The sequence below is a fragment of the Macaca thibetana genome, chromosome 11, assembly GCF_024542745.1.
Source record: "Macaca thibetana thibetana isolate TM-01 chromosome 11, ASM2454274v1, whole genome shotgun sequence".
NCBI classification, from domain to species: Eukaryota; Metazoa; Chordata; class Mammalia; order Primates; family Cercopithecidae; genus Macaca; species Macaca thibetana.
In genome coordinates, this window is record NC_065588.1 from 119,528,301 (window position 1) to 119,551,820 (window position 23,520).

General features: G+C 42.1%; 1 protein-coding gene across 3 annotated transcripts in view; it reads right to left on the reverse strand.

Moving 5' to 3' along the window:
* The window catches only part of MPHOSPH9 (M-phase phosphoprotein 9), an 85,581-nt gene that overhangs the window by 5,189 nt on the left and 56,872 nt on the right, over positions 1 to 23,520 (reverse strand). For 2 of the 3 annotated variants that reach the window (XR_007717640.1, XM_050747872.1), the window contains 9 exons: positions 22,781 to 22,845; positions 19,207 to 19,308; positions 10,000 to 10,134; positions 8,644 to 8,819; positions 7,324 to 7,464; positions 6,375 to 6,495; positions 5,475 to 5,578; positions 4,505 to 4,752; positions 4,153 to 4,221 (listed from right to left, as the gene is read on the reverse strand). Coding sequence is in view for 2 of the 3 variants with exons in the window: in XM_050747872.1 (XP_050603829.1) it covers positions 4,153 to 4,221; positions 4,505 to 4,752; positions 5,475 to 5,578; positions 6,375 to 6,495; positions 7,324 to 7,464; positions 8,644 to 8,819; positions 10,000 to 10,134; positions 19,207 to 19,308; positions 22,781 to 22,845 (1,161 nt within the window). In the remaining variant the exon portion in view is untranslated. Of the gene's footprint in view, positions 1 to 4,152; positions 4,222 to 4,504; positions 4,753 to 5,474; positions 5,579 to 6,374; positions 6,496 to 7,323; positions 7,465 to 8,643; positions 8,820 to 9,999; positions 10,135 to 19,206; positions 19,309 to 22,780; positions 22,846 to 23,520 lie in introns of those variants that run through there. The other variant, XM_050747873.1, reaches the window with a different exon arrangement.

The window sequence follows — 23,520 nt, forward strand, 5'->3', positions numbered from 1 at the left end:
AGTACAAGAGGAACCTAGGAGGTGCTTCACACATTTCACCAGAAGAAATGGACACATTTGATCAGTGCTGCATCCCACACATACATAGATCAAATAACTTTCTTCTCACCAAAATTTCTAAGTTAAAAAGGAAAAAAAGGCTGGGCGTGGTGGCTCAAGCCTGTAATCCCAGCACTTTGGGAGGCCGAGATGGGCGGATCACAAGGTCAGGAAATCAAGACCATCCTGGCTAACACGGTGAAACCCCGTCTCTACTAAAAAATACAAAAAATTAGCCGGGCGAGGTGGCGGGCGCCTGTAGTCCCAGCTACTTGGGAGGCTGAGGCAGGAGAATGGTGTAAACCCGGCAGGCGGAGCTTGCAGTGAGCTGAGATCCGGCCACTGCACTCCAGCCTGGGCGACAGAGTGAGACTCCGTCTTAAAAAACCGAAAAAAAGAAAGAACACTGAAGGATGCTTTTATACTTTTCTAAAAAAAAATAGATTTCACAACGAATTAACAATTGCTATTTTAAAATAAACAATATTACTGTTAAATAATACCTGAACTATATATCATTATAGATACTACTGTGTTTTTGTTGAGACAGGGTCTTGCTCTGTCACCCAAAGCTGAACTGCAGTGGCACAAGCATAGCTTACTGCAGCCTCAAACTCCTGGACTCAAGCAATCCTTCCACCTTAGCCTCTTGAGTATCTGAAACTACCACCACACCTGGCTGATTTTAAACATTTTTTTTTTTGCAGAGACAAGGTCTTATTATGTCACCCAGGTTGGTCTTGAACTCTAGGCCTCAAGTGATCCACCCACCTCGGCCTCCCAAAGTGCTGGGATTATACGCATAAGCCACCACACTAGCCTCATTTTAATTTATTCAGTATTAATTCCAATGGTGTCCTGAAATAAAACTTAAAATGTTTTTCTTTAATTATAAAAGGATTCATTATAGAACACCTAGAATACAGAAAACTTTGAAGATAAACAAGCAAAAAAAAAAAAAAACTGTTCTCTTTCCTATTTTTTCTGCATACATATATATGCATACCACTTTTTCACTTTTTTTTTTTTTTTGGGAGACAGAGTCTCACTCTGTTGCCCAGGCTGGGGTGCAGTGGCACAATCTCAACTCACTGTAACCTCTGCCTCCTGCGTTCAAGCGATTCTCCTGCCTCAGCCTCACAAGTAGCTGGGATTACAGGTGCCCACCACCATACCTGGCTAATTTTTATATTTTTAGTAGAGACAGTGTTTCGCCATATTGGCCAAGTTGGTCTTGAACTCCTGACTGCAGGTGATCTAATCTGTCCACCTCAGCCTCCCAAAGTGCTGGGATTACAGGCATGAGCCACCACACCCAGCCACGTACCATTTTTTAAAAGAAAAACAAGGCAAAGCATGGTAGCTCACACCTGTAATCCCAGCACTTTAGGAGACCAACATGGTAGAATTACTTATGGCCAGGAGTTCAAGACCAGCCTGGGCAACACTGCAAGCCCCTGCCTCTACAAAAAAATTTTAAAAATTAGCCAGGTGTGGTGGTGCATGCCTGCTGTCCTAGCTACTGAAGGGGCTGAGGTGAGAGGATTGCTTGAGCCTCAGAGGTCAAGACTACAGTGAGCTATGACTGTGCCAATGCACTCTAGCCTGAGTGACAGAATGAGACCCTGTCTCAAAAAAATTAAAAAAGAAACCTAAGAAGAAAATCAAACTCTATCTCAAAAATTTTGTTTTTCGAGACACAGTCTCACTCTGTCACCCAGACTGGAGTGCAGTGATGCGATCTCAGCTCACTGCAGCCTCCAACTCTTGGGTTCAAGTGAACCTCCTGCCTCAGCCTCCAAGTAGCTGAGATTACAAGCACACCACCACAACCGGCTAATTTTTTTGTATTTTTAATAGAGACAGGGTTTCACCACGTTGGCCAGGCTGGCCATGCCTGACCTCAAGTGATCTGCCCGCCTTGGCCTCCCAAAGTGCTGAGATTACAGGCATGGGACACTGTGCTCAGCCTCAAAATATCTTTCAATTAGGCTGGGCCCATGTGCCTGTAATCCCAGCTACTCGGGAGGCTGAGGCAGGAGAAACAGTTGAACCAGGTTGTTGGCGGTTGCAGTGAGCTGAGATTGGCAACTGCGCTCCAGCCTGGCAGCACAGCGAGACTCCTCTCCAAAATAAATAAAGAGCCGGGCGCGGTGGCTCAAGCCTGTAATCCCAGCACTTTGGGAGGCCGAGACGGGCGGATCACGAGGTCAGGAGATCGAGACCATCCTGGCTAACACAGTGAAACCCCGTCTCTACTAAAAAATACAAAAAACTAGCCGGGCGAGGTGGCGGGCGCCTGTAGTCCCAGCTACTCCGGAGGCCGAGGCAGGAGAATGGCGTAAACCCGGGAGGCGGAGCTTGCAGTGAGCTGAGATCCGGCCACTGCACTCCAGCCTGGGCGACAGAGCGAGACTCTGCCTCAAAAAAAAATAAATAAATAAATAAAGATTAGCCAAGACAACCTCACACCTTTTAAAAAACGATCACATTGGCGGGTATTTTTTTATTATTATTATTCTTTTTCGGAGATGGAGTCTTGCTCTGTCACCCAGGCTGAGTGCAGTGGCACGATCTCAGCTCACTGCAACCTCCACCACCCGGGTTCAAGCGATTCTCATGTCTCAGTCTCCCGAGTAGCTGGGACTGCAGGCGTGTGCTACCACGCCTGGCTAATTTTTTGTATTTTTAGTAGAGATGGGGTTTTGCCATGTTGGCCAGGGTGGTCTCAAACTCCTAACCTCGTGATCTGCCCACCTCGGCCTCCCAAAATGCTGGGATTACAGGCATGAGCCATCACACCAGGCCATGGCAGGTTTTTGTTGTTGTTTTTATTTTCCCCCAGAAAAATACAGGTTTCAGGATGGGGAAGAGCTTATCTTCATACACTGCAGGTGGGAGTAGAAATTGTCTCAAATACCCTGGGTTACAACTTGACATATATCCAAAGCCTTAGAAATTTGCATTTCTTTGGTCCTGGCATTTTTACTTCTGGGAATGATTCCTAAGGCAATACTTACATGTGCAAAGAGATATGTTTAAGAACTTTATTGTAGCCTTATTTACGATTATCCAAAATTAGAAGCAACCCAAATTTCTAATAAAAGATTATTGGTTAAATATGTTACTGCTGATGGAATATTGTAGGTTAATTTAAAAGGATGTTATAGAAGGACTTTTTATAACATGAAAAATTCAGTTGAAGGACTTTTTTTTTTTTTTGGAGACTGTGTCTTACTCTGTTACCCAGGCTGGAGTGCAGTGGCGCGATCTTGGCTCACAGCAATGTCCGCCTTCCAGGTTCGAGCAATTCTCCTGCCTCAGCCTCCTGAGTAGCTGGAATTACAGGCGCCCCCCACCACACCCGGCTAAATTTTGTACTTTTAGTAGAGATGAGGTTTCACCATGTTGGCCAGGCTGGTCTCAAACTCCTGACCTCAGGTGATCAGCCTACCTTGGCCTCCCAAAGTGCTGGGATTACAGGCATGAGCCACCATGCCCGGCCTATAAATTACTGACTAAAATTTATCAGAACAAAAAGACAAAGTCAGAAGAAAAGAAGTTGGGGGCTGGGCGCAGTGGCTGGAATTCCTGAACTCAGGTGATACACCCGCCTCAGCCTCCCAAAGTGCTGGGATTACAGGCATGAGCCCCTGCGCCTGGCCCACAGCTCACTTTTTAAACCTCTACAGCTATTCAGTTTCCAAAGTGTAACCATTTTATCTGCTTGCTAACGGAAAGGAGTTCAGAAATAAATTACAGATCTGAGGAGAGAAATCAAACAAAAAGAGAGGCAATCTGTGAGCACTAACTTAATGTAAAATCTGTTGAAAAGCATATTGCCATTTGCTCTCAAGTTAGTTTCTTGAAAATACAAGGGCATGAACACCTTCTTCTCTAAGTCTAAAGGTAAAATCAATTTTTATTCCTGAAAGCTAGCTTGCAGTTATAAAATTGCTATAATCAAACACTTCCTGTAAAAGCTAAAAGTTTTGACTGCTGCTTCAGTGTGTCTAATTTTCACTGTGCCATGATTTTTTAAACCCCTCTTAGATAAATGGAACACTGACTGGCATCAAGCCTCTAAAGTAGATTCAAGCTAAGACATTTCACCTGATTTAATCTTGTCTGTAAAGTGATTCGTCCTCCAGGAGAAGGCATCCTGCTTAGTGCTGCCTCAATCTGTTAACACACGAAAAAAAATGTTTAAATTACTGGCAGGGAAGTTTATCACACAGAATGGAAAGAAAAGATTTTGGCTTAGTATTTCCTTATCCATTTCATCTCAACTTAATTTCCCTCTGTCAATTAGTAGCGACCACATGGCTCAAATCCGTTGCTAGCACAGCTCTGGTATGTTATCCCGGTGTAATTTCCTGAACAGTTTGACTCAATAATTCCCTTCTCCTTAGACATAAGCATTAAGTTCAGAAAACAATTTTTAAAAATATTTGTTTGTTTTTACCTGGTCCTTTTCTTTTGTAAGTTCATCAAAAAATCGTTCTGTTTCAGCTAGGGTCCTAATTTTTGCTGTATATTCAAAATCATTCCCCTGTGGAGTGACTGAAACCGGCTTACACTGTTCATAGCTAACTGATTTATTCTTCTCCCAGGCTGTTCTCACAGATACTTTCTTCATTCCATTTGGCACCGGTTCAGGGCAAGAGCTATGATTAACATGGTTATCGGTGGCTTTCTCAGAATATGTTTTTTCTGTCAGAGAGGAGAGAAATCGCTTATATTTCTTATCAATTTTTTGTGTAGGTTGCATATATATTAAATATGTTGCCCAATTTCACTTTCTGGATATAGCTGCTAGATGGCCCAAAAAAGTAATGAAAAGAGATACAATAATCAATCATATTTACTCAGTGCTTTTTTCTCCAAAGAATTCTGAAAGCTTTGCCCTCTGTTTGACAATCTTTGCAACTTCCCTTAATGAACTTAAGCAAACTTCATGTAAACATAAATGAATTTTAAGTAAACTTAAAGCAAAAAAAAGTTTAAAAACTAAATAATACATTACATTTAGTGGACATACACCAACACTAAACAGGTAACGTTTTGAGGGCCTACCCAAGTGACTTCACATACATTGTCTTATAGCTTTATTCCAAATTTAGAATATAAATGAGAAAAAAAAGTTACCCAAAGCCTAAGCGGCATATAGAGAATAAAAATAAAGAGAATAACTGAATAGTGTGGCCCTGGTAGTTAAACATCAACATTCCCTGTACCTCAGTTTCCCAACTTATCAATGAGGATAACAACATTGACATAACAACACGTAGCATCATGAGTGCTTAGTTTCAGAGGCCCTTGAGTAGGAAAATATTTAAGTGCAGGATATTATAATATTTAGAACACTGAGAGATACCAGAATCTCAAAAAATGAATGACTAAAACCATAACTAATATTTTTTAGGAAAAGATACCTTCCGAGTCATCTAGAGGAAGAAACTGGAGTTGCTTTCTTGGATTGGTACGTTGTAATGTAGACACAGGAACAGTATCTAAATCATCCAAAAGTATATCAAATCTATTGAATGAAGCAAGTTACTTGTGAGAAAAAAATGTTAACTGATTTTCCCTATCTCCACTACAAAGATGAGCTGGCATCCAGCTAACTCACATATTTATGTATTTTCTTAAAAGAAAGCTGGTTATATAATTGTCTAAAACTGAAATTTAATTTCTATTTTCTAACAAAATTGTATTTACATATTAAAGACTTAAAACACTTACCCGTACATTATGTCATTTGATCTTTATAAAAACCTTATGAAATAAGCAGGGTAGTTATTATTATCCCCGTTTTATAGAAGAAGAAACTGAGGTTCAATGTGCTTAACTCATCTCTGCAAGAGCCTGACAGAGTTGGGTCTAGAACCAAGAAGCAACATCCCTCCCCATCAACAGCACACACAGCTGCCTGCACTTCGGAGGGGACAAATTCTCAGCAGCACAGGTAAACATGCATTTGGTGCCAGGGCCATACCAGTAAAGCCCACTTTCCTGTACAAATGGCCCAAAAGTTTTCCTGTATCATAAACCTTTTCAGGAAAACAAAGAACTATCTATCATTCTACATACAAAAGCTGAAAGGGGTGCTGAGGTGATATTTAAAATCTAGTAATAGCAAGTTTACAGTTAAAAACTGTGTTCATTGTACTGCAGTACTTTAGTTGTAGTATGATATTCCCTTATGATTTAAATGAAATCCACAGAGTTCCCACTGGCAACTGAAAAATTAGTGATAGCTAGAGACATAAGTCAACATTTGGGAAAAAATCACTAATATAGTAAACTTTATTTTACAATTTTAGAGAACTTACCGAATTGGACTGCTCTCATTTTTGCTAAGCAGATGACTAAATCCTGGGGACAAGTTTTCTTTAGGGGATCGCTTTGGACTATAAGCCACAGTCACTGGTGTTAGCATAATCTCTCTTTTTGCTATAGAAGAAAATGAAGAGGAAATATTCTTTTCCTTCTATATGTATCAGCATAAGTTTCTTTTTCAGTATTTTTTTTCTAATTTTGAAAGGAATATAATTTCAACATAAAACTTTGAAAGAGAAATAAGAGTGTACAAAAAAATAAAACCACTCATAATCCTAATACCTAGAGGTAACTACTGTAACACTGTAGTATATCAGACAGTACTTTCAGCACTCTGACTCAAAACTGGTTTTTCAGGATTTTAGAAGTCGACTGGAAATAAGATGGAAACAGCAGTACACTACTGAACATTCCTATAACACAGTAATAAGAATCTCCTCAGCTGGTGTGAAAATGGAAAATCAGGACAGAAATTCAATGGTTCAACTTTAAAACCAAACCTGTAATTAATTGGCTAAAGAAAAGTGGTGACTAATGCTGAGTACTTGAGATCAAATACATAAGAAGTATATTTGCAGACTAGCTTGGATTAATTTGATTGAATTATCTGGATAGTTATCTACGATCTTAAAAACTCTGCAATATTTTTAAGTATTAGTTGCAAACAATTTAGTGGACACAAATTATTAGTATTAGTTGTAAACAATTTACTGGGCACAAAAAAATCTCACGTTAATAAACAGATTTCTTCATTTACATTTGTAGTATCTGTGCGATCAGACAATTTTATTTATGAACAAGATCTTATTTAGGGGTCCTCTGCCCAGAGTACTCTACTAGGTGCTGAGGATACAAGAGAAACCGGAAATGGGTAAGCAGTGAGCACAGCTCAGAAGTCACGCTTTTGAACCCAAGAGATGTATGTACACATCTAATTCTTACTTGGAGTACTTGATTTACGACTTGAAGGTGGTAAAGATGATGATCTCTGTGAGGCTGAATTAAGTCTCTTTTGTCTCTGTTGGGCACACTTTTCTGGAGAACGACTTGCATTAACTGAAGTTTCAGTTTGCCGAGGATTTACTACAGCAGACCAAAAAAAAGCAAAACAAAAAACAAATCAAAACAAGCCTCAGCTTCAGTTATCCACCTTTATTAACAGGTGGTTACACATGGTTACACACCAAGCCACACAGCTTAGGTTCTGTTCAAAGCATTTATTCTCATCAGCTAGGTTATAATTACTATTTGCAAATGCACCGCATTATAATGATAAAAAATGTTCGATGAAGAAAAATATGGGAGTTTATAATGAATTCATTCTGGTTCCCTGTTTACAATCGGCATTCAAGGTGATTTTCAAGAGGGTTATTTTTAGAAAGCAGGTTATTAATTTATTTACTAAGAGACACTGCTTGGGAGATGTAACCCCAAAGACACTGGCAGGATGACTAAGGGGTCTGAGCAAGCAAACATAGAGGAAAAGGAGAGAAACATATTGGTGACCTGGACCTGTGAAGAAACACAGTATTAAAGACACTGCTTGCCTTATCTACAGATGCTCAGTAACCAAGAAAGAAGAGGAAATGTTGTATCTCACTTCATGAATACCAAATGCCTACCACAGCTTTCTGATGTGTGCAAGTAAGACAGACTGACAGGAATTTTTCAAATATCCTTAGAAATGCCATGTAAGGCCGGGAAAAGTGGTTCACGCCTGTAATCACAACACTTTGGGAGGCCAAGGCGGGTGGACCACTTGAACCCAGGAGTTTGAGACCAACCTGGCCAACATGGTGAAACTCCATCTCTATTAAAAATATTACAATTAGCCAAGGGTAGTGGAGGGCACCTGTAATTCTAGGTACTTGAGAGGCTGAGGCAGGAGGATCAGTTGAATGCAGGAGGTGGAGTTTGCAGTGAGCCGAGATTGCACACTGCACTCCAGCCTGGGCAAAAGAGTGAGACTCTGTCTCAAAAAAAAAAAAAAATGCCATGTAAACCTTTTTCATAATCAGAATGTAAGATGCAATTGGCTTTGAAGGTACATGTTACGCCAGAACTGTGATAAATTATTAACTAGGACATTCAATTCTCTATGAAATGGGGCTGAAGTAGCAGTAAAATAGCAAGTTTACAGAGTTAAAACTTCTAATTTCATTACCTAAAGATTTTAATTTTAACGAAGGTAATATAAATGGGGAAAGATATCTATATCCTATCTATCTCAACAAGGAAATACTCAAACCAGGAAATACTCACTATTGGAAGTGTCCTCTTTCTCTGTCTGTGTCCCCCAATTTTTAAATATTTTTCCTTCATCAAGTTCTTGTAAAGCTCTCATGATCGGTGTGTCTGAAGTCTCTCTTTGCTTTTTTATCAACAAGCTTGTTGATGAACTTCCACGTGAAGAATCCTTTTCCAGAGGTGAATGGTGCCTTAAACAATAATTTTAAGACATATAGTGCTATGGACTGAACGTCTGTGTCTTGCCCTCCACCCCCACACCAAACATACACATTGAAGCCCTAATCTTCAATGTGATGGTATCTGGAGGTGGGGCCTTTACGAGGTAATTAGGATTGGGTGAGGTCATGAGGATGAAGCTCCCATGATGGGATTAATGCCCTTATGAAAAAGGGAAAGAGGCAGGAGCGCTCTCTCTGTGCACACACACCAAGGAAAGGACACGTGAGGACATAACCAGGAAGAGGGCCCTCACCAAACACTCCGCACCCTAATCTTGTACTTCCAGCCTTCAGAGGTAAAGAAAGAAATGTGTGTTGTTTATGCCACCCAGTCTGTGGTAACTTGTTACAACAGTCCAAGCTAAAACACACACTTTACTGGGGTTGTTAGGGGAATAACAGAGTTGACAATTATACTCCACAATGAGCATGCTTTGCAATGCAAATAAATTAAACCTGCATACAGTGCTTTCCCATCCTTCTAACATCTTACACTTAGACGAACAGCATCTGCACAGTACCCTGGAGTAAGCGGCTGAGGCTGCTCAGGCAGGCTCCGGGCTCAGGCTGGCCAGAGCCATCTGAAGCAGGAGAGGATCTACATCTTTTGTTTGTTTTTAGACGAGGTCTCACTCTGTCACCCAGGCTGGAGTGCAGTGGCGCAATCATAGCTCACTGTAGCCTTGAGCTCCCCAGGCTCAGGTAATCCTCCCACCTCAGCCTCCCAAGTAGCTAAAACTACAGGCACATGTCACCACGCCCGGCTAATATATTTATTTTTTGTAGAGGTGGGATTTTGTCATGCTGCCCAGGCTGGTCTCGAACTCCTGGGCTCAAGCGATCCTCCACATTGCCCTCCCAAAGTGTTGGGATTACAGGTGTGAGCCACCGTGTTTGGCCTGAGGATTGACATCCTATCCTAATCACAAACCCATACTGTGCCACTGAGCACAGGTGGGGAAGCTCAGCAGAGCTCATGGAAGTAAAATATTCTAAAAGTAGTAGCCTTTCAAAGTAAAATAAAAAGTCATCTTCTCAAAATTAAGATATTAAACAACCAAAGAGATGGCTTCCTGAACATTTAAAAGCAATTGAAATCTCTAAGAAAACATAACATCCCTAAATAGAATCTTTAGCAAAGTTATCTCACCCAGTGCTACAGGTCTCCTCCAGCTGGTTATCCGTGTTACTGTCCTGGGTGTCCAGAGGCTGGCCAGTAAAGATGGAATACTCTGCACCTGGAATCAGCCACTTCCGCCTGCTGACGTCTGAAGTTGCTAGTGTGCTATTAGAATGAAAACAGGCATTATAAAGGTCTGCACTTCAATTCAGACTGCATGTGCGTATAAACAATCTTCTCTCAAACAGTATTTACACATTTGTACAGTAATTTTAAAACCACATGTAACAATCTATATTTTAGATACAATTTATTTTACAGTTTTATGATTCAACTTAACTGTTCTTCTAGGTTTCTGTTACTCCTGAATCTCAGTCAAGATTCAGGTACTTGTGGCTCTGAATACTCCCCTCACTGTCTCTCAGGCATTTCACACCCTTTACGCTCTGTGCCCCTACTGTAGCTGAGGGTAAGGCGTTGAATGAAGCAGGGCTGCCCTTCTTGTTCCCTTCAGACCAGCACTGTCCAACAGAGTCTTCTGCAAAACCAGAAACGCTACCTGCACTGTCCAATGCAGCAGTCACAAGTCAGGTGTCACTACTGAACACCTGAAATGTAGCTGGTGAGACTGAAGAACCAATTATAATATCTTAATTTTAATAAAGTAAGTTTTCAGTATCAAAATGGAGTCACTAAGGTCAAACTCCCACAAAATGGAGCTGGGAGGCACAAAGGAGCAGCCCTCTCACACAGATGCTGATTATGGGAACTATTCTGAATTCCTCAGAACCACAGTAGCAGCCCTCTCACACAGATGCTGATTATGGGAACTATTCTGAATTCCTCAGAACCACAGTATTCCAGATAATAAGCTGTTTGTACAAGGAAACATCCCTAACAAGGAATGCCTCCACCATTGAGCTAATGCTAATGCCTGCAATATGCTCCTGTAACCAGGGGTCTTGGTTTTCAAATAGCTTAGTGGACTGTGGACTGCCCTTTGTCTTTTAAAGTTTCCTGTGTCCCAACCCCTTTGGACATGCTTATGGTTCACCACAGCATGCATCCTTCAGATTGCAAACCCCCAACATTTCCAAATAAATTTCTTTGGAGAGTCAGTCTCTGTTGCTCATTTTAGCTTGACATGATTGATTTAAATAGTAATAGTGGCTGTTGGCAGGACTGTACTGAACAGCGCAGTTCTAGACTATCGCTCTCCCAGCTCATCTGAGGTTCCCACCATCCTGTTAACCCCCAGTCGTTCCCCAGAATTTGCAGCCTGCCTTGTTTTCTCCACACCTCTTCCTGTTTTCATACTAGGCAACTTCCTGACCGCTCTCTTCAGTGAGGTGACCCTCTACTCCTCAGCTAGCAACCTCAGAGGGTAGTTGCTGGCTTTTGTTATAACCAGAGAACACACTCCCCTTAAGAAACCAATACTCCAAAGACTCCGCCCCTATTCTGCCTCCAGCCCTCAAGCATCAGCAACGTGACCTACAATCCTTGGCCTCTCCACTTTCCGTTTATCAACCCCTCCTAGCCTGACTAGGTCCTCTTGATCTACCCTGGAGTCCACACTCATGCTTTCTTGCTCACCTTTCGCCACACCTGACTGGCAGCAAAATCTGAGGACTGGCTGACTACAAAGGCTGTGCTTCAGGGTCTAAACTCCTATCACTGAGCTTTGCTGGAAAAAAGCCACCAGCTGGGCAGACTCATCAACACCTCAGGCGGACACCCCAAACCGCCTGGCAACGTGACTTTCTGTAACCAACAAACTTCAATTCTCCAAACATGACTATCTCACACCCTTTCCACCCTCCTCAAACCTCCCATCCCACCTTCGTTGACAGGTGAAACTTTTGAGTCAAACTTCAAAGAAACACCAGAAACCATGAAACAACGCTTGTCTTCTCTCTGTCCCCTTTCACGACCAAACATTTTAGAGCTGTCTCTTTTATCTACATTCACTTCAATTCCAGTCACTCTTTCCCTCTTTTTTTTTTTTTTTTTTGAGACGGAGTCTCGCTCTGTTGCCCAGGCTGGAGTGCAGTGGCGCGATCTCGGCTCACTGCAAGCTCCGCCTCCTGGGTTCACACCATTCTCCTGCTTCAGCCTCCCAAGTAGCTGGGACTACAGGCGCCTGCCACCATGCCCAGCTAATTTTTTGTGTTTTTAGTAGAGACAGGGTTTCACCGTGTTAGCCAGGATGGTCTCAATCTCCTGACCTCATGATCCGCCCACCTCGGCCTCCCAAAGTGCTGGGATTACCCGCCCGGCCCAGTTTTTAAATTAAGAACTATTTCAGGGCCGGGCGCGTTGGCTCATGCCTGTAATCCTAGCACTTTGGGAGGCCAAGGTGGGCAGATCACAAGGTCAAGAGATCAAGACCATCCTGGCTAACACAGTGAAACCCCATCTCTACTAAAAATACAAAAAAAAATTAGCTGGGCGTGGTGGTGGGCACGTGTAGTCCCAGCTACTTGGGAGGATGAGGCAGGAGAATGGCGTGAACCCAGGAGGTGGAGTTTGCAGTGAGCCAAGATCGTTCCACTGCACTCCAGCCTGGGCAACAGAGCAAGACTCCATCTAAAAAAAAAAAAAAAAAAAAACTATTTCAAACATTCTTGGAAAATTACAAAGAATACAATAACAAGCATCTACTCACCCATTCTCAGTTTTAATAAATGCTGAGATCTTGCCAATTTTTTTTTTTTTTCTTGAGACGGAGTCTTGCTCTTTCACCCAGGCTGGAGTGCAGTGGTGTGATCTCGGCTCCCTGCAACCTCTGCCTACCGGGTTCAAGCAATTCTCCTGCCTCAGCCTCCAGAGTAGCTGGGATTATAGGGGCCCACCACTGTGCCCAGCTAAGTTTTGTATTTTTAGTAGTGATGGGGTTTCATCATGTTGGCCAAACTCCTGACCTCAAGTGATCTGCCCACCTCGGCCTCCCAAAGTGCTGGGATTACAGGAGTGAGCCACGGCGCCCAGCCCAATCTTGCCAAATTTGTATTTAATTAGAAGACCAAGTTTTATGTATATAGTTGTATTTTTTTTAATTACACAGAAGGCATAATGTATTAATAAACATTTTTAAATGTCTTTTGGTTTTTTTGAGACAGGGTTTTACCCTGTCCCCCAGGCTGAAGTGCAGTGGCATGATCATGGCTCAGTATAGCCTCGACCCTCAGGCTCAAGCGATTCTCCCACCTCAGCCTCCCAAGCAGCTGGAACCACCAACCACCACACCCAGCTTTTTTTTTTAAGACAGAGTCTCGCTCTGTCACCCAGGCTAGAGTGCAGTGCTACCTCCCAGGTTCAAGCAATTCTCCTGCCTCAGCCCCGCGAGTAGCTGGGATTACAGGTGCATGCCACCACACCCGGCTAATTTTTTTGTATTTTTAGTAGAGACAGGGTTTCACCATGTTGGTAAGGCTGATCTTAAACTCCTGACCTCATGATCCACCTGCCTCAGCCTACCAAAGTGCTAGGATTACAGGCGTGAGCCACCACATCCGACCACTAACTTTTTGTATTTTTTGTAGAGATGGGGTTTTGCCATGTTGCCCAGGCTGGTCTCAAACTCCTGGGCTCAAGCGATTTCCCCACCTTGGCCTCCCAAAATGCTGAAATTATAGGCGTGAGCCACCACACCTGGCCTTTAATGCTTTCTCTGTTCAATGTTATGTTTGAAATTTATCTGTGTTAGTACATATAAGCTCTATTCATTTTAATCATTTACCAATAGTATGAATATATTTGTCCTTTCTCCCTGCAGTGGAAATGTGGCTTTTAATATGCAGCCTTTCGATAATGCTAAAATTAACACGTGTGAAAATGCCCCTAAGGCAAACATCTTAACACGGAACTGTGGGATCTGGGGCGTGCACATCTTCAACCTCTCTGGATGTTGCCAAATCACTCTCTAGACAAGATGTATCCACTGTCATTCATTACTTTGAGAGTTCCTGTTTCTCCATATCTTTTGCCAAACGTTAAAGTGATCCAATTTTAAGTCTGACCTGTCCGACGGTGTGAATTGTATCTTATCGTTTTAATGTGCATTTTCATGACAATTAACATGTTCTCATTTTTATTAGCCATCACGGTTCTATTAACTGCTTGTTATATTCTTTTACCATTTTTTGTTAAGAAAGTTATCCTTTTCTTATTGATTTGTAAGAGTTCTTTCAGGGCTGGGCGTGGTGGCTCAAGCCTGTAATCCCAGCACTTTGGGAGGCCGAGACAGGCGGATCACGAGGTCAGAAGATCGAGACCATCCTGGCTAACACAGTGAAACCCCGTCTCTACTAAAAAATACAAAAAAACTAGCCAGGCGAGGTGGCGGGTGCCTGTAGTCCCAACTACTTGGGAGGCTGAGGCAGGAGAATGGCCAGAACCCGGGAGGCAGAGCTTGCAGTGAGCCGAGATCGCGCCACTGCACTCCAGCCTGGGCGACAGAGCGAGACTCCGTCTCAAAAAAAAAAAAAAAAAAAAAAAAGGGTTCTTTCATCTTCTGGATACTTTTCCTTTATTCGTTCCTGTTCATTTTAAAAATATATCAGCCAGAGCCAGGTACAGTGGCTCACACCTGTAATCCCAGCACTTTGGGAAGCCAAGGCAGGCGGATCACTTGAGGTCAGGAGTTCGAGACCAGCCTGGCCAACAAGGTAAAACCCCATCTCTACTAAAAATACAAAATTTAGCGGGCATGGTGGCGCATGCCTGTAGTCCCAGCTACTCGGGAGGCTGAGGTGGGAGAATCGTTTGAACTCAGGAGGCAAAGGTTGCAGTGAGCCAAGACTGCGCCATTGCACTCCAGCCTGGGCGACAGAGCAAGACTTTGTCTCAAAAATAAAATAAAATATCAGCCAGGAACTATGGCTCACGCCTATAATCTCAGTACTTTGGGAGGCTGAGGTGGGCAGATCACTTGAGGTCAGGAGTTTGAGACCAGCCTGGCCGACATGGCAAAACCCCATCTCTACTAAAAATATAAAAATTAACTGGACATGGTAGCGGGCACCTGTAATCCCAGTTACTCAGGAGGCTGAGGCAGGAGAATCGCTTGAACATGGGAAGTAGAGGTTACGGGGAGCCGAGATTGTGCCACTGCACTGCAGCCTGGGTGACAGAGCAAGACTCCATCTCAAAAAAAAAAAGAAAATTTATATATATATACACACACACATATATATGTATATATATACACATACACACACACGTATATATATACACATATATATACACATATATATGTGTGTGTGTGTATATATATATAATATCTCAAGCACACATAGACATACAGGTAATACTCATGCACCAACCATCCAGCTTTATAAAATCTTGGTTATATATTCTTTAAATTAAGAGTAGAACACTATAAAGACAACTAAAGCCCCTGTGCACCTCTCTAATCTCATTCTTTCCCTCCCAAAAGCAAACATTTATTCTAAATTTGTGTTCAGCATTCCCATGCAAGTTTTCATACTTTTACTACATTTGCATGAACCCATAAGAAATAAAAAATTGCTTCACATTCTAAAGTCAATATAAATAGTATCCTATTTCTTCTGCAACTCGTTTTTTGTTGTTCTATATTATGTCCTTAAGATTAATCCATGTTGACTATCTAGCTGAGGATCAGCAAATTCTCTCTGTAAAGGGCCAGATAGTAAACACTTGAGGTTTTATGGGCCAGTGTCTGTTGCAACTACTTCACTTTGCTGTTGCACAAAAGCAGCCAAAGACGATATGTAAGTGAATAAGCTTGCGTTCCATAAAAATTTTATTTGTGGACACCAAAATTTGAATGTCATACAGTTTTCTTTTTTTTTTTTTTTTTTTTTTTTTTTTGGGACAGAGTCTCACTTTCTCACCCAGGCTGGAATGCAGTGGTGCAATCTTGGCTCACTGGAATGTCTGCCTCCCAGGTTCAAGCGATTCTCCTGCCTCAGCCTCCTGAGTAGCTGGGACTACGGGTGCGTGCCACCACACCCAGTTAATTTTTGTATTTTTAGTAGAGATGAGGTTTTGCCATATTGGCCAGGCTGGTCTCGAACTCCTGACCTCAGGTGATCCACCCACCTCAGCCTCCCAAAGTTCTGGGATTACAGGTGTGAGCCACCACGCCCAGCCTGCATTCACTCTTGAGTACACTCTGAATGGGCTTCTACTGATAATCACTCTATCCAAACTGTTCACTAAGCATTAGCCTCCAGCTTGCAAAGACCTTGCAGTCTTCACCTTGATCTCTCAAGCAGCAATGTGAGATTATGACATATATTATACATCAGTTTTCGTCCACAATTCCTGGCTCATAACTTCCATATCCCTTGTTGCAGTCAACAGAATATCTAACCTTCTCCTGTCTTCCTTTTACCTTACCAGGGTAGGACTCTAATCTGATTATGCGTCATAAGACTCTCATTCAAATCAGAGGGTCCTGCTTCATCCTCTGGAGGAAGGAATGCTGCACAAAGAGGCCAAGAAGGATCTGAACAGACAGGCCTTGCTAGGTTTAGATCACATCCTTTCTGTCCAATCACATTTCAACACAGCTGTCCAAGCTTCAATCAGGCCTATCCAACGAAGCCTCCATAAAACGCCCAAGAGGACAGGGCTCCAGAGCTTCTGGAGAGCTGAACAAGAGCTCATCCACGCGCTGGTGGGCGTGGCACACCCCATCTCTACAGGGAAAGAAACTCCTGTGCTGGAGATCCTCCAGACCTTACTCTGTATCTCTTCAACTGGCTGTTTTTTTGTATCCTTTAAAATACCATCTGTAATAAATTGGTAAACATGTTTCTCTGAGTTATACAAGCCACTCTGGCAAATTAATCAAACCCAAAGAGAGGGTTATGGGAACCTCAACTTGAAGCCAGTTGGTTAGACGTTCTGGAGGCCTGGACTTGCAAATGGTGTCTGAAATGGGGTAGTCTTGGGGACTGAGCCCTCAGCTTATGGGATCTGACCCTATCTCTGGGTAGATAGTATCAGAGATGAATGGCAGGCCACCCAGCTGGGTGCCATGAAGAACTGATTGCTCGCTTGCTGGTGAGGAGAAATACCACACATTCTGGGTCACAAAAGTCTTCTGAGTCTATTGTTGTGCTGGTGTGAGAGCACGGGGAAAACACAGGTTGGGTTTTGCACTCAATACCGGTAGCTGCTTGTTTTCCTCTAGCTTTTTGGCAGCGCTTTCTCGGGTTCCTTTGCCAGCTCTCCCTATCCAACACCAGTGTCAGAGTTCTTGCCCCAGGCCTGCTTCTCACTAAACACACTCAGTTGGCATCCATTCTACAACTTTAGGCACCATCTAGAAAGAGATGACTCCAATTTTTTTTTTTTTTTTTTTTTTTTTTTTTTTTGAGACGGAGTCTCACTCTGTCGCCCAGGCTGGAGTGCAGTGGCGTGATCTCGACTCACTGTAAGCTTCGTCTCCCGGGTTCACACCATTCTCCTGCCTCAGCCTCCCAAGTGGCTGGGACTACAGGCGGCCGCCACCACGCCTGGCTAATTTTTTGTATTTTTTGTAGAGACGGGGTTTCACCATGTTAGCCAGGATGGTCTCGATCTCCTGACCTCGTGATCTGCCTGCCTCAGCCTCCCAAAGTGCTGGGATTACAGACGTGAGCCACCGTGCCCAGCACGACTCCAAAATTTATCACTCCATCCTAAAACTTATTTTTGAGCTCCAAACTCATTTATAATTGCCTATTTGATTTCTACTTGGAATCAATATGAAAAATATTCAAGATGGAAATTCTGATCTCTTCCCTAAGTTCAACATATGAACTAGGTACCTTTAGTTGTTCGAGACAGAAACCAAGGAATTATTCCAACACCTCCCTTTCTTACCTTGCCATCCAATCCACAACCACATCCTATAGATCCTACCTCTAGAATCTCTCCCGAAGATTCTCTTTTGTCTATTTCTGTGACCACCACCCAGCTAACACCATCTCTCTCCACATAAAAACCTTCAAAGGCTTCCCAATGGACTTAGGGCAAGATCCAACTCTTAACCATGGCTTAGAAAGCTATAAATGTTCAATCTCTGATTTCATCTAGGGCGATTTTGCCTCTTGCTGGAAATATTCAAGCCACACTAACCTCCCTTAGGTTCTTCAAACATGCTAAGCTCTTTCCTACCTGAGGACTTAGCAAGGCAATTTCTCTGCATGAACCACCTCCTAGACACCCCACCCCGCCTATCCCTCACCCCACACCTTCTGCTCCAGCAACTCTATGCAGAGGTGACTCCTCTGCTTATGAGCCTCCTCCAAAGAAAGGTCTTCCCTGGCCCCCAACCCGAAGCTCTCTCTTTTATCTCTCTCAAATGTTCAATTTGTTACTTACATCTTTTCTTTAAAAAAAAAAAAAAAAAGAAGAATTTTCCATGTTCTACTAAAATTAATTAACAAAGACTTAGAAAAAGCTTCTCTTAAAATTTATTTTATTTTATAGAGATGGTCTCTCGCCATGTTGTCCAGACTGGTCTGGAACTCCTGGTCTCTAGCGATCCTCTCACCTTGGCTTTCCAAAATGCTGGAATTACAGACATGAACCACTGTGCCCAGCCCTAGAAAGAGCTCCTCATTTGACAATTACAACTTGGGTCACAAATTACAATTTAAAATCATTTTTCTGATAAATGTTATTATAAAGTTATTATTTACTTATTAATATTCTTCATTTACACCAAAATCATAATAAAAGCCAGTTCTAATATAAAAATAATGTATTCTTTAAGGGTATCACCAAGACAATGCTGAGATTACAGCCAAGCTAATTCTGAAAGAACTAAAAAACTAGAAAGAAAACCCATACAACCTAATGAAGATCGATCTTCATAGTTCCTTCCATAACTTGGGAATAAAATGTCTAAAATTTTAGGGCTAAAAGACCTTTTGAGATGTTCTAGCCTCTTGTCCTTATTTTTACAGATAATAAAAATGAATTCCAAAAACGGTAAGTGACTTGCCTAAGGTCACACAGCTGGGCAAAGAACAAAATACATTCCAAGGATCCCAATTTGATCCTACTATATTTCCTCATTTTAGCAAATGCCTCTGCATAAGGGGGTTTACAATGTTCAGTAATTAATTTAACACATCTAAGTTCTGTAATGACATTTAACCCTGACTTTCTTATGATTTAGACAGATGAGCTTCTCATCTTAATAAAAGCATGCACCTATTTCTAGCTTTACAGAGAGTAAATGAAATAACTTACTTGGCACGCGAGGGTCTCACATGAATTCTAGAATTGTGACGAAGGCTTAACATATTTTCATGTTCTACTTGCTTGACCTGAGCTTCAAGTTTTGAAATCATTCTAATTCAAAAGCAATAAAGATAAATTAAGTACATTTCAACAAATTTAAAATATAGCTCAACCACAGTTTATATAACAGGTCTTCCTAAAAAATGGGTGGTAAAAGAGTTGCAAGTCTATGGCTGGGAACGGTGGCTCACCCCTGTAATCCCAGCACTTTGGGAGGCCGACACAGGTGGATCACAAGGTCAAGAGATAGAGACCATCCTGTTCAAGGTGGTGAAACCCCGTCTCTACTAAAAATACAAAAATTAGCTGGGCATGGTGGTTGGTGCGCACCTGTAGTCCCAGCTACTCGGGGGGCTGAAGCAGGAGAATCACTTGAACCCGGGAGGTGGAGGTTGCAGTGAGCCAAGATCACACCAGCCTGGCAACAGAGTGAGACTCTGTCTCAAAAAAAAAAAAAGAGTTGCAAGTCCATAAACCTTTTTCATAGTAAAACATCACCATTATTTAAAAAGCTAAATAGGCCAGGTGCGGTGGCTCACACCTGTAATCCCAACACTTTGGTAGGCCGAGGTGGGTGGATCATCTGAAGTCAGGAGTTCAAGACCAGCCTGGCCAGCACGGTGAAACCCCCATCTCTACTAAAAATACAACATCAGCCAGGTGTGGTGGCATTCGCCTGTAATCCTAGTTACTCGGGAGACCAAGGCAGGAGAATCAGCTTGAACCCGGGAGGTGGAGGTTGCAGGGAGCCATTATCTCGCCACTTCACTCCAGCCTGGGCGACAGAGCAAGACTCTGTCTCAAAAAAGAAAAAAAAATAAAACAAAAGCTAAACAAAAATCAGTGACTATAAATAGAAAAATAGAAAAACAAATACATTAAAACTCTACAAAGGAACATTTCCCATACAACTGAATAAAAAGTAACAAATGGACTTAATATCACAAGTTATATAAATTTGACTACAGATCAAAACATAACACTTATAAATAAAAATAAAATTAAATTGTCAAATAAACTGCATTCTAATGTGTTTAATCCTAATATGTATATAACCATGCATACAATAGGTAGCACTTTCACAAACGAGGAAGCAGGCTTAACTTCCAAAAACAGAGCTTTAAAAAAAAAAATGAAAAATAAAAAAAAAAAACCTTTCTAATTTTTAAAAGAAGCCAAGGCTAAAATATTGCAAACAACCTACAGGTATTTCACCTGATTTGTGCCATGTTCAAAATAAAAGCCTATTTTCAAGTTTACCAACAGGAAATAACTACTCTGGCCAACTGACTATTTTAAAGATATCCTGGCATTCATGCTGTTCTTTCTTCCCCCCTTTAAGAGATGAGGTCTCACTCTGTCACCCAGGCTGGAGTGCAGTGGCATGATCATTGCTTGCTGCAGCCTCAAATCCCTGTGCTTAAGAGATGCTCTTGCCTCAGTCTCCCAAGTAGCTGGGAGTACAGGTGCACGCTGCCATGCCTGGCTTGTTCTTTTAAGCTCTGTGTATGACTTCATTTTACCTTTCAAACTCGAATTCTTACCTACTCTGATGCAAGGAAGGTTTGAGAAATAATAGCTCTAACAAGGCTGATGTTTTATACCAATCTGATAAGAAAGTTATCAGTAGAACTGAATGAATCACAGAAGAGAGGCAGATGAGAAACCTAGACAGCATTTCTGTTCTTCTCTATGAGAACTTAAGACTGCAGTAGAATTTCTAAATAAGGGATATTACTTATATCCAAATACAAACATAAAATTTGCTTTTGAACCAGTTTAAATATTTCTCTTTTCTATCTTTCATTTTTTTGGGGGGCGGGGGCAGTAGGGGGGAGACAGTCTTGCTCTGTCACCCAGGCTGGAGTACAGTGGCGTAATCTTGGCTCACTGCAACCTCCGTCTCCAGAGTTCAAGCGATTCTCCTGCCTCACCCTCCTGAGTAGCAGGGATTACAGGCGTGCACCACCATGCCCAGCTAATTTTTGTATTTTTAGTAGAGAAAGGGTTTTGCCATGTTGGCCAGGCTGGTCTTGAACTCCCAACCTCAGGTAATTTTCCCACCTCAGCCTCCCAAAGTGCTGAGATTACAGGCGTGAGCCACTGCACCCAACCCAGTTCGGATATTTCTAATCATTTGCAATAGATACCATTTACGATTCTGTCCCTACCTAATTAAACAAATCAGATCATTAATACAGTCTCCAACCAGGTCTTTCTGAAAGTAGATGACCATAATTTTGGTGTTAATGCTGTTTTCTTTTTGAAGCACAAACATAATTCCGTGAACTAAGCTGCTTCTTAAAAGTTCTTTCCAGGGGTTAAATATCATTTGGATTTTAACCTATGCTGAAAAAAATACATAATGTTTAGGAAAATATCCACCTATGAGGCACAACCACCAATACCTTTTAATCACTTAAAACATCTTGTTTGAAACCAGGTGCAGTAATGCATGCCTGTAATCCCAGCACTTTGTGTGGATGAAGCGAGAGGATCACTTGAGGCCGAGAGACTGAGACCAGCCAGGGCAACACAGCAAAACCCTACTTCTAAAAAAAGTTTTTAAAAATCAGCCAGGCTTGCTAGGCTCCATGGCTTACACCTATAATCCCAGCAATCTGGCAAGCCGAGGCAGGCGGATCACTTGAGGTCAGGAGTTCAAGACCAGCCTGGCCAATATGGCAAAACCCTGTCTCTATCAAAAATACAAAAAATTAGCTGGGTGTGGTGGCACACTCCTATAGTCCCAGCTACTCAGGAGGCTGAGGCAGGAGAATTGCTTGAACCCAAGAGAAGGAGGTTGCAGTGAGCCGAGATTGTGCCACTGCACTCCAGCCTGAATGACAGAGTAAGACTGTCAACGACAACAACAACAAAAATCAGCCAGCCATGATGATGAGCACTTGTAGTCCCAACTATTCAGGAAGATTGCTTGAGCCCAGGAATTCACAGTCAACCTAGGCAACATATTGAGACCCTGTCTCTTTAAAAAAAAAAAAAAAAAAAAAAAAAAAGAGAGAGAGAGAGAGAGAGGAAATCTTGTTTGGCTAAAATGAAATGTATTTCCATGTCAAGGGAAAATTAAGATAAAACTAGTTCTCAAACTGCTTAAAAATCCTCAAGAGGCCGGGCGCGGTGGCTCAAGCCTGTAATCCCAGCACTGTGGGAGGCTGAGACGGGTGGATCACGAGGTCAGGAGATCGAGACCATCCTGGCTAACACGGTGAAACCCCGTCTCTACTAAAATACAAAAAAATTAGCCGGGCGTGGTGGCGGGTGCCTGTAGTCCCAGCTACTTGGGAGGCTGAGGCAGGAGAATGGCGTAAACCTGGGAGGCGAAGCTTGCAGTGAGCTGAGATCCGGCCACTGCACTACAGCCTGGGTGACAGAGCGAGACTCCATCTCAAACAACAACAACAACAAAAAATCCTCAAGAAAAAATTCCTTCTCATCATGTTCAATACAGACACATAAAAGAACAATTGAGGTATGTGTACATTAGTAAGATAATACATTTTACCTTTTCAAATCAGAAATCTGAGTATATGCATCAAGTAATTTGTTCTCAGTTGTATTTAATGCATCCTATGGAAATAAAGGAGAAATTCAGATAACTGAAGACAAATATTCAGATGTATCATTTTAAAATGCATAAAAGAAAATGAATCTAAGGCTAAACCGACTAGCTACAAAACATACTCAGCAAGTAGGGCATAAACCATACAGCCAGGACGAACAGTTCAAGGAAAACAAATGAGAGGAAAGCACCGGCCTATACAAGTCACTCTGTGTAAGTGCCCTGGGTAACAGATACAGCCCATTATACTTTGCTTAATTAGAAACAAACCAGTGTTAAAATAACTTGACTAAAACCTTAGAAGGATGGTAAAACAAATATTTTCAATGAGATTAGATATCATGGGATCTGCTCCTGAACCCTCAGAACGGTTTGACTGCCAAGCTATGCAGGCCTTTTTGCTAAGCTTCAATAACCACAACTCTCCATTCTGTGCAACAGAAATACCTGGGCCCCACTTACACCATCGTCGAAGGGTTTTACTGAATGCAAATACGTAGTCTCCAAAGAGAGCTTTCATAAAGAATTCAAACATAATCGATAAACTCAACCCTACCAAAAGCTAATGCAGTGAAAATCAAAGCTTGATATTTAATCAGTATTAAATGTCTGGGTACAGTGGCTCATGCCTGTAATCCCAGTACTCAGGGAGGCTGACACGGGTGGATCACTTGAGGTCAGGA